Raw genomic sequence first — 12,066 nt, 5'->3', positions numbered from 1 at the left:
TTTTTGGGCAGGACCTGACTCTGGGCATGGCTTTGTCGCACGCATGTGCGATCGTTTCCACTATTTCCATAACCTCAGAGTCGAGGCCCTGCTCTTCCATCTGCCGTGGCCAGGTGGCAGCCTCTAAGGAGAGTTCAAGGGCCTCCCTGTCCAGCTGGTTCAGGGCCCATCTCCCTGGTCGGAGTTCTCTTCCAGGACGTTGGGGCCGCAGGCCTTCGGGGGTGGCGGACAGTTTCTCTCAATGATGAAATGGTCCGACAGAGCTTCGAGCTCGTCCGCCACCCTCCAACTCCGCACCCGCTTCAGGGCCGCGGGGGAAGCCCACGTGAGATCAATGATGGATTCCCCCGCGATCCCACGAACGTTGATTTACGTCCCTCGTTCAGCAGGTGCAGGTCAAGGCCCGCTGCCCATTCCTCCACCTCTTCCCCCCGCCTGTCACCTCGCCAGGTTCCCTACAACTCCGACTTCGCATTGAAGTCCCCGGCGATGATAACAGGCTCAGGGAGGTACCGTTTAACGGCCCTTCCTATTTCTCGGAGCCTGGACTTGAAGCTCGGCAAGTCCAGGCTCTTAGTTGAGAGGAGGTATACCCCGACCACAATCAGGACCCCCCACCTGGCCACGACAAAACCTGTCCCGCTACCCAGGTGGGTAGCGGGAGGTGAGCTACCGCTCGCCTTCCATATTATTGCGACGGAGCCCTGATTGTCCCCAAACCATCTAGGATGTTTTCTGGGGACTTTGTAGGGCTCCGCCGCAATTCCCAATCCCGCACCGCGCTCGGTCATGGTGTGCTCGAAAAGTGGCAATGCCTGCCGAGCGCGGTGCAGGTTCGATTGGAGGAACCTTGTGTCCATTATAGTTGGATTAAGAGCTTCTCCGCAGGCCCCTCCTCATCCTCGCTCCTACTTCTTTCCGTGGGCCTATGACACTTCTCCCCCCTCCTCTCTACCTCCATCTCCTGTGTCTCCTCCTGTGTTGCAATTAGAGGGGGACTGGGTCCGTTAGATCTAGTAGTGGAAGGGGTGCGGGTTCTTCGACTCCATCTCCATCCTTCGTTCCTTCAGAGAGAGAAGGGAGCGCGGGTGGCGTCGATGCGGATGCCCCCGCTTACTACCCCTCTTCCCTTCTCTTCCTTCTCCTTTTATTGGGGGGTGGTGACACGCTGGTCTCCCCATTCGGTGGCCCGCCGGTTGGCCCGCCTCGGCACAGATTATGCATCTTGCCGATGCGGTACAGTTGCGGGCCAAATGGCCCGCTTCGCCACACCTGTAACAACTTTGCTTTCTGTCGGCTTCGCTGTTGCAGTTTTGCTGCACATGCCCTCTTTCAAGGCATCTGAAGCATTGCAATGGCTTCACGTCTGACCATTCCGCCTTTACCTGCGTCCATCCTATGGACAGTGTCCCCCTTTCGGCGACTTTTCTTGCTGCCGTTAGGGGACATCTAATCTACAGCGACCTGGACCCTGATGGCATAGCTCTTATTAACCTTGTTTGGACCTCCGCCACCCCGCATCCACCAGCTTGCGCCACCCGTTCCGCAGCCACCTCCTCCGAGGTAGAGATCTCTAGACCTCGGAGTCGGATCTTCCCCATCTTTTGCGAACGGGTAATTCTGGCTTTATCCGCCAGGACTTCCCTCAGCTTGTTTGCAAGGGTGTCTGCCTGCATATTTCTGTTCTCCCCCGGGATCTCCAAGATCAGAGCTCCTGTGACTCCCTGTCTCGTTCTGATCTTGGATATCCCTAGACCATCTATGTCTATTTTCTTCTTTGCTTCCGTTAGGATCTCCTTGTATTTTCCCTTTTCCGCAGAGATCGATATTGCCGCGATATTGGGGACTTTTCGTTTTATCTTTTTCCCCGCGTTTCCTTCCTTCACAATTATCTTCGGAGGCTGCTGTTGCTTCTTTTTATCCTCCTCCTTTCTTTCCTTCCTTTTTTCTCTCCATCCTATCACCTTCGCCCAGGTCTCCTTAGGTTCTGGGATGTCCCAGAAATACCTAACCTAACAAAGAAAATAAGAAATTTGGGGAAAAATATCTTTATTCCTCTACATAGTCTCCTTCCAGCTCAATACACTTTTCCTCACGATGTTCAATAGCTTCCATACACTGTTTATAGTGGGAATCGTCGAGCTCCTCAAAATAGCCATCAACCGCAAACTCCACCTCTTCATTGTTGGCAAATCTTTTACCACCGAGCCATTTTCTCAAGTTTGAAAACAGAATATGATCCGAGGAGGTTAAATCTGGCGAATAGGGTGCGTGAGGAAGCAATTCGAACTTTAATTCATTGATTTTGGCCATCGCGATAACGGATGTGTGAACTGGTGCATTGTCTTGATGAAACAAAACTTTCTTTTTCGCCAAATAGGGCCGTTTTTTCTTGATTTCATCACTCAAACGCTGCAATAAGTTCGCATAATACTCGCTGTTCGCGCGTAAAACTGTGGCGAACGTTCGCCGAGACCGCTCCGCACGAAGCGCGGTAGAGAATGGAACGGACTGCAGAGGACAAGGTGCAAAAAAACTCTTTCACAGCCGCGGGATGTGATTAACGATGTTTATTCCAGCCGATTCACAAATAATCCGAGCGCCGGGAAAAGTTCCTCGGAGCGGCTAGTGGTTGAATCTCGCGGCGGCTGCGAGGTGCGTGAGCAGCGGGTAGTCGGCATGCCCGGCGATCAGAAGCGACAGTTGGCGGAGGACGATACAACGGTTTAACAAAGACTCGCGAAAAAAGACAATAAGATCAACGATTAATTGAACGTCCGTTCAGGACAGCGAGAAAATTCGGAGTGAGATCAGGCGGTGGAATTCTCGTTAGCAAAAGACTGCTTCGAACGGATTCTTGATTAGAAAAAATCTGATTTGGATACACGGCGTTCGATGATTGGCTCAGCCTCGCGACACATCACAAGTTTTGTTTTGATTAAACATTTTCAGGTGTCGAGAGGCCGAACAATAATCACGCCGAAAACCACGAGTATCGCACGAGGCATGAGAATGTCGGAAACTTGCTTTGCACGTATAAGCCGACGTCAAGCAACGACCCAGCGACCGTGGTCGTGTAAATATCACGAGCAGAGTTGCTGATTCTCGGCGAATCTGCAACATTCGCCGTTGATTGTTTTTCCTTCCTGAAAATAATCAATGAAAATTATCCCACGCACATCCCAAAAAACTGACGCCATGACCTTGCCTGCAGATGGAACTTCGCCTTCTTTGGAGCCGATTCTCCTTTTTCAGTCCATTGTTTTGACTGTTCCTTAGTCTCAGGTGTGAAGTGATGGACCCAAGTTTCATCCATGGTTATGAATCGACGCAAAAACTCGGCTTTATTGCTGCGAAACTTTGCCAAACACTCGATTGAAACATCCTCACGACGCTGTTTTTGTTCCAATCGCTCCACCTATCTTGCGCACAGCTTTCTCATGTCCAAATTTTCAGTTAATATGCGATGTACAGAACTCTTTGAAATACCTACCATGTCTGCTAACTCGTGCACTTCCAGTCGACGGTCCAATACCATTTTGTGGATTTTTTTCACCATTTCTGGCGTAGTCATCTCATTTGGTCGACCACTGCGATGTTCGTCTTGGCAGCTCGTACGGTCTCGTTTAAACTCTGCCACCCAATATTTTACTGTTGTAAACGAAGGAGCAGACTCCCCTAGAGTAGAATCTAGCTCCGCTTTGATATTAATTGGACTGAGGCCTTCCAAAAGAAAGTATTGTATCGCATAACGATGACCAATTTTTTCCATGTTTACAAATTCACTGAGAACGTTCACTATTGATGGCTGCCAAACAAATACTAAACAACGTAGCGTCGTCAAACTTCAAACTTAAGCTTTATAAGGTTGGTACTTTCTACCATGGTCATTCTTTTCAAACAACAACCGCTATCTATACGTCAGGTCAGGTACTTCAGGGACTACCCTCGTATATGCATACCATGAATGTATGGGAACAGTTTTCTATTCAAATCTTAGGCATATATAACGATTTGTACTTGAAAACTAATGTTTTGTTATTGAGTGATATTTTTGAAAATTTCCGCGATTGTTATATCAAAAGTTACGGTCTTGACCCCGCGCATTATTACACACTGCCAGATTTCACATGGGACGTGGTGTTAAAACATACAAAAATTAATCTTGAATTGCTCGCAGAGATTGATATGATAATATTTATCGAACGTGGTATACGTGGTGGTCTGAGTCAGTGTTCCGGTAGATATGCAAAAGCCAATAACCAATATATGCAATCTTACGACTCATCGAAGCCATCCTCATATCTCATGTACTTTGATATAAATCATTTGTATGATTGGACAATGTGTCAACCGTTACCATATGCTGAATTTAAGTGGGTTGATGATACGTCGAATTTTGAAATATCATCAATCCCGCTAGATTCGTTCACAGGTTATATTCTCGAGATTGATTTGGAATATCCTCAACATCTGCACATGTAGATCTACCATTTTGTCCAACGCGAATGAAGCCCCCAAGCAAAAGGCAAGAAAAATTCCTTACGATTTTATATAATAAGCAGCGTTATGTTATTTATTATCGCAACCTGCAGCAGTGCACACGCCATAGTCTTCGTATCGGAAAGATTCATAGCATACTCCAATTCTCACAATCTCCATGGCTACGCAACTACATAAAATTAAATACGTAGTTCCGAATGCATCCAACAAACGATTTTGAGAAAAATTTGTACAAATTTATAAACAACGCGGTATTCGGCAAAACAATGGAAAATGTCCGCAATCACGTCGATATAAAACTTTTAACAAAATGGGATGGACGATACAGTGCAGAGGCAATGGTCGCAATGCCAAATTTTCATAGCAGGAGCATCTTTTCAAAAAATTTAATTGCCGTTGAATTGCGAAAACTCAAAGTGAAGTTTAACAAGCCGATCTATGCGGGTATATGTATTCTCGCCATATCTAAGACCTGCTTGTATGAATTTCACCATGAGTACATGTCATCTCTGTATCGCGAGAAATGTAAAGTAATATATACGGACACAAATAGTTTAATTTACCATGTAATGTCCGCCGATGTGTATGAGCTAATGAAACGTGACATTGCTAGGTTTGACACGAGCGATTATCCTCAAAATAACATATACGGTATGCCATTTAAGAACAAAAAAATTCCAGGGCTTATGAAAGATGAAAATAACGGAGCTGTATTGACAGAATTCGTCGGGCTCTGAGCAAAAATGTATGCACTGAAAGTAGAAAGTAAAAAGGATATTAAAGGCAAAAGGTATTTAGAGGAATATTATAGCGCGAACGATCAATTTTGATGATTACACGTATTGTTTGAGAGAGGAAATTGAAACGAGTCGGCGTCAATCGTATATAAGATCCAAGTTGCATGACGTATATACAGTATTCGAAACCAAAACTGCTCTCAGTCCATACGATGATAAGCGATATATTGTGTCTGACTCGATAAATACATTACCATGGGGACATTATAGTATACCATTATAACGTTTATTTGTTTTATTAGCTATTTTACAATTAAGTATGTCATCAAATGTTCTAATAAAACTGTATTAATATTTTATTTTACAATACATTATCCTTTTGTAACCATGAATTATGGGAATTATCGAATCTCAACCATTTTACACATACCTTGTCACCTTGCCTGCGCAACACTTTTTCTACTAGGTATACATCTGGATTGATGATACTATGTAGTTCATGTTCGTAGAAACCCCCGGCGATAGGTTTCTCACGCAAGTCTGCTAGTAGGTAAGTTGCAGGATTAGTTTTCTGCACTTTGACGATTTTAAACACTTCGGTTGTCCAATTCAGCCATTTTATAGCCTTTTTCAAAGATAATTTTGAATTTCCTGACACATACCAGATCATCCACTTTGAATTTCGCAGACGCTGCAATCTTTATGTTACTGTAGACTATGTTTAAGAGCTTATTAGCAATCGCAAGAGTCACATCGATAAGACGCATGCTGATAGTTCGATGTTTTCGTGTGTTGCATTCAGCGACGAGGCGCGGTAACGAGTCGATCCATTTATAAGTTCCGTTGAATATAAACATTTTTCACATGTCGTTCTTTAACGTGTGGTTGAATCGTTCCGCAACAGATGCCTTTATTACTGAATAAGTCGAATAATGATTGACACCGTGTTTCTTCACAAGTCTCTGCAACTCTGTATTGTAAAACTCCTTTCCCTGATCAGTTTGCAAGTTCTTCGGACATCTTCCATCCGCTCGAATTATCTTTGCGAATACCTTAGCTACCTCCTTTCCGCTTTTACTCTTTAACGACACGGCCCATGCGTGCTTGCTCAGTTCATCGATAATGGTGTGTATATAGTGGTGGCATCCATTGAATCGTGAGTAAGAAAGCATTTCCACCATATCGGCCTGCCAAAGATCATTGTATCCACACACTATGACACGTCTACGAGGAAAATTTCGTCTCGCTAGAGCGTGTAATTCTTTCACTAGTTGTTGTTTTTCGGATTGTTGTTCCTTTTCATTATTTTTCCTCGTTGCTCGCCGAGTCATTTTCCCATCATGCGTGAGGCTTTGTCGCTTTACACCGGCAGAAACAGCTAAAATAATACCGATAAGTTGCTTCTCTGAACTCTTCTTCTTTTTGTTAAATGTTGACGATTACTTTACCATTACTGCTCGTGATGATCCGTCTCTTGCTTATATCAATATTATACGAGGGTGGTCCGATAAGTACTTAGCCTATAAAAAAAAAACGAAAATTTTGGAAAAGTAGCGATTTATTTCTCAACATAGTCTTCTTTTAGCTCGATACACTTGACCTAGCGATGCTCCAACTTCTTTAACCCGTCTGAAAAATACGTTTTCTCGAGGTCTGCAAAGTAGGCCTCCGTGGCGGCGATGACCTCCTCATTCGACTCAAATTTCTGCCCGGCGAGTGACTTTTTCAAGTTTGGAAACAAAAAAAAGTCGCACGGGGCCAAATCTGGAGAATACGGTGGATGGGGCAGCAATTCGTAGCCCAATTCGACCAATTTGACCATGGCGAGGGCGGAGGTGTGAGCCGGTGCGTTGTCATGTTGGAAGAACACTTTTTTCTTCGCCAAATGGGGCCGTTTTTTCTGCAATTCGGCGTCGAATCGGCCCAACAATTCGGCATAGTACAGCCCTGTGACCGTTTTGTCCTTCTCCAGGTAGTCGATGTAGATCACACCTTGTGAATCCCAGCAAACGGTGGCCATCACCTTTCCGGCCGATAGGACAGTCTTCGTCTTCTTCGGAGCACGTTCGCCGGGTGAAGTCCACTGTTTCGACTGTTCCTTGGTCTCTGGTGTGTGCCAGTGGATCCATGTTTCGTCGACGGTCACGAAACGACGCAGAAACTCCTTCGGATTGCGCTTAAACAGCGTCAAACACTGCTCTGAAGTGGTCTCACGGTTGCGCTTGTTGTCCGGAGTGAGCAAACGTGGCACCCATCGCGCCGACAGCTTTCTCATGCCAAAAATTTCATGCAGGATATGACCCACGCGGTCTTTTGAGATGCCTACTGTCTCAGCTATCTCGCGCATCTTCATTTGGCGGTCTGCCAATACGAGATCGTGGATTTTTGTCATGTTATCCTCCGTGGTAGCCGTTTTCGGGGCACCTGGGCGTGGCTCATCAAAAACCGACGTGCGACCACGTTGAAACTCGTTAAAAATTTTTGACGGTCGCCATCGAAGGAGAAGAGTCACCGTACACAGCATCCAAGCGCTCTTTGATTTCGCTGCGCGATTTCCCTTCCAAAAACAAGAATCGAATCACCGACCGATATTGCTCTTTTTCCATTTTTCTAAAATCCGCGGACACGCCCGCTTCCACACGCGGTCAAAACAAAACTACGAGTCCGATTCGACTGAAATTTCGACAGTAGCCGTCTACGAGAATGTACTACACGATAGTAAATTTCTCTTGCGATAGCGGCGCCATCGGGCGGTGAGGCTAAGTACTTATCGGACCACCCTCGTAAATTTAACTGTATCAATTTAACTGTAATATTCTACTTTTATATTTTCCTTGATTGCTTTATCTCTGAACGTGTTCAGTCTAAAATTCGTTCTATGTTCTCATGAATGCTATTTACGCTGTGCATATTTTTCTTCCGGTAGCCTTCCAGCCAATCCTTCAATTTTTTAACATTCTCATCTACAAACTGTTTCGTCTTAACGTTACTCTCATGCAGTAGAAGCTTTACAAAATTTATATTCTCATCTATATACTACTTCTTCTCAACGGTACTCTCATGCAGTAGAAGTTTTATAGAATTTATACTCATCTACATAACTTTTGTGCGCAACTTTATTGAAAGCTTTCGGCCGCGGTACATGATGTACCGCGTGCAGTGTTGCGGTAAAACCTTTATCATCGACAGTTAGACAAAGGGCATTTTCATGTACATATCGTTTGGTTGCAACGTTGTTCAAATGATTTCTCATACCTGCAACACATTCTTCCACATATCGGTTGTTTACAACGTCACTATCGGCTTCAGGCTGCGTTACATGTTTTATCTTGCGCGACTTTGCATCAAAAACTTTGGCAACGTTTAAACAAAGGGCATTTTCAGGTATGTCATTTTCAACGCATCATTCCACTGATGCGCTCATTTTTCGCACCATTGCTCTCTCGCTACATTCCAAACTTATTCATCGATTTCGGAGCAAGTTGTACCAACTGACTGACTCGTGTCAATGCCACGCTGCTTAATTTATAATGAGACTAGTTTCACGGAGTTCTTCGATAATCGATAAAATTTCGTTGTTGTGCGCGTTGTTGCCAGCTTGGCGCGAAGCTTCAAGCAATCGCAGACGATCCACCAGCTCGTTGGGGTCAGCCCAATGCACATAATCGATACGCTGTGATTTAAGGTCATCATAGCTTGCGATGCGGATAAACCTTTTCCTGCCACTTTATTGTCCGACACACGTGACACTAGGGGAGCGAATACATGTTTATATTTGTGTCCCTTGTTACCGGGTATAGGATTTTGCGGGAGATCCGCGTCTGTGAGTATTCATTGCCAATAGTATACTTTTGTATTTTTGCATATCAGCTTCGGTGTACACGGAATCGTCGAGGATTCTTTTGAATATTAGCTTGTAAAGACCTGGTGTTCCAATATGTCTTGTTTCGTCTATGATTATATTATCGTCTCTGTTCACATTAGTACGTTTATCACTGAGCTTCGCTCCATCGTTACTAAGACGTGCACCGTAAACATAATATATGGTGTTATTTTTTCACTACTTAGCACAGCTCTCATATATTTTTTACCCAATGGACCAAAATGATCGTGTAAAGTTTATTGTCCTTGGTACGTTCGCAACTGACGTCTAACGGATATCACTATCGGTTCATCGGGGGTTTCGAAAACATTCTCATCATCATCATCAATGGATAGATTGTCGATCAATGAAGGTTCATGTGACATTCCATGTAGTTCCTCATATTGTAGAGCTCCCGTCGATGTAGGAACTATCAGAGGATCGTTTAATAGTTTCGGTGGAGTCAATGCGACTGGTGAAAGTTTTGCCTTACACTTCATCTTCTTTTCGGGTTTTAATATTACACTCTATTTCGACGCTTGTGCTCATCGATAGTGTCTCAGTTTTAACATCAACGTTACTTTCCACATTAGCGCTACTTCCCGCGATTTGCTTGAGAGGTTCAATAATATGTTTGAAGTGTCTCTCCAATGCGGCATTTTCCACCATTCTACCGGTTTTCAAAACGCGATACTTCTTGCGGATTGATTCGCTTGTTTTCGCAATCTCTTACGCTACCTTTTCACGATCCTTGATCTTCACGCTACTATTCATCATTGATATGTTTGTCTCGTGGACGTTGAAGATATTACCACGTTGAGGTTACAATGGCGATTGTGCATCTCACAGCGCGGCAAAGTCGTTAAATCCTTTCCTATATCGTTCGTTGATCACTAAGCTGTTCTTATCAATCACTGTGAAACCATATTTATGTTTCCAACATTTGCAACACAATGTACTGAAATCCTCATATGACATGTCAGTATTCACATGATCGATGTACACATGTTTCAAGTTGATACCATCCTGTTTAAAGAGAATCAGGAGATTTGCATTGTCCCGTATAATATGCTTGGGTATTTTTGCGTATGTCTGACAGAGATAGAAACAGTCAACGTTCGAATGACGATCCATTGCAAAGTATTCTCTTATCGTATCTTGTTTGTCATATGCAACATCATCAAAGATATAAATGGAATTTTTGAGCACTTCGACCGTTGAAATCACATCGCTGTTACTGAAGAATGTAAAGTATCCGATGTCAGCTATCAGTGTCAGCAGATTTTCGAAGTAGCGATATTTAGGTTATTGCAACGATTTCGAGTACACGTAAATTCTGGAAATGTAGACCGTGCGGACTTTCCAACAAGCTGATGTGAGCGTTTGTCTTGCCGCAATTCGAGGGACCGCATATGATGCCGCGTATGGTGTTCGGAAGCATGTTTCTATGCCTGCACACTTCTTGCTCAAGCATTGATTGCGTTCTGTTGTCGAAATTTGTCACGCATATCGACGTAGCACCGTGGGATATTTGGCCTGAAAAGCTGGCCAAAAGTAAATTTTCTTAAAATCATTCCTGCTCTACATGAGTGACTGTCCTAGATAGTTGAATATATGCGGAATCATGGATTGCTATGCTTTTGTTCATCTGCGATAATATGAAGCGGTTTGGTTAGCCGGAATTTTGATGTTATTCGTTTTGCACGCATCAATTCTCAGCTCTTTATAACATACGATCTTCGATCAGAATTTTAAGATTCTTAGAAGTAACAGCACAAAATTTTTCGTTATGGCTTGTTTTAAGAAAGGTATGAAGAAACGTTTTAAACAATATTTATTACAATTGAGTTGTTATTCACATAGATATACGATTTTGAAAATAGCACTCAATAATGTGTCTTTCTGCGTTCTCGATGTCAAACTCAAAGGATTTAGTTATATTTCAGGATTTGTCCCTGTAATGTTTCTTGGATGAAATGAAAGAGTAATCTCTCCGGATATAATGTCAGAAAGAATTAGCCGCAGAAAACCGCGGACATAGTTTTAGTAATTACTTTTGTTTCCCTAAACATAAATTAGGTTTCGTCCAAAGGTTATTTAGACATGAAGCTTCCTTTTGTAGGATATTTTGATGTCGAAACTGTCACGAAAGAAATATACAATATTATAGAGCAATATACAACGAACAACATTGCTTGTTTTAAGGAAGGTATGAAGAAACGTTTCAGACAATATTTATTACAATTGAGTTGTTATTCACGTAGATATACGATTTTGAAAATAGCATTCAATAATATGTCTTTTTGCGTTCTCGATGTCAAACTCAAAGGATTTGGTTATAAAAATTAGTTATAAATTAGTTATAAATCAGTTATAAATTAGTTATAAAAATTAGTTAGAAAAATTAAAATTAATGGAAAATTTTGTATTAAATAAAGCAAAATTGCCTCAAGAACATAAGACAAAACATAAAGAGCTAAAACACAAATTATCATATATTAAGTCACAGTTTAAAGCTAGATGGCTCGCTGCACATAAGAACACGTTTTCTTAAAAAATAATGATAGCTGACTTCAAGGTACAATCAAAATACTGTTATGAAACGAACTGACCGACCAACGAAGTGTTTTAAGGAATTAAGTGAACGCAGTAAAAGACGGAAGACAGGATATTAGGGCACATATTGATACTGAAGAACTGTCTTTTGACACAAATGAAGTTACGAACAAGTGGAAACGTAGTTGCCTTGAAAGTCATGAAGCATATTATCAAGTCTCCAAATCGAGCAACAAAATATAGAAAAGCATACATCAACAAAAGCGTACAAGAGAGATCACAATTGTCACCGTTACAAGCTTTGTCGATGTTTGTTGAAGCCAACTTTTCAAGAAGACAATATGAAGTTATCAGAACAAGCGATAAAAAATTGTTTCCTTGTTACACAATTTTACAAAAAGCAAAAGA

General features: G+C 42.8%; 1 protein-coding gene across 1 annotated transcript; it reads right to left on the bottom strand.

The window, feature by feature from the left end:
• Positions 1-455: 455 nt before the first annotated feature.
• On the bottom strand, positions 456-791 carry LOC112589644 (uncharacterized). The gene has a single exon (XM_025303714.1). It carries the CDS (start codon positions 789-791, stop codon positions 456-458), a length of 336 nt encoding a protein of 111 aa, XP_025159499.1.
• Between the last annotated feature and the right edge of the window lie 11,275 nt (positions 792-12,066).

This window comes from Harpegnathos saltator, unplaced genomic scaffold, assembly GCF_003227715.2.
Source record: "Harpegnathos saltator strain DR-91 unplaced genomic scaffold, Hsal_v8.6 scaffold562, whole genome shotgun sequence".
In the NCBI taxonomy this organism is placed as follows: Eukaryota; Metazoa; Arthropoda; class Insecta; order Hymenoptera; family Formicidae; genus Harpegnathos; species Harpegnathos saltator.
The sequence above is the reverse complement of the archived record's forward strand: the minus strand, read 5'-3'. Positions and strand labels throughout refer to the sequence as shown.

Bases quoted from the DNA above. Each gene is read 5' to 3' on its own strand.
- LOC112589644 (XM_025303714.1), bottom strand. From the start codon at position 791: ATGACCGAGCGCGGTGCGGGATTGGGAATTGCGGCGGAGCCCTACAAA.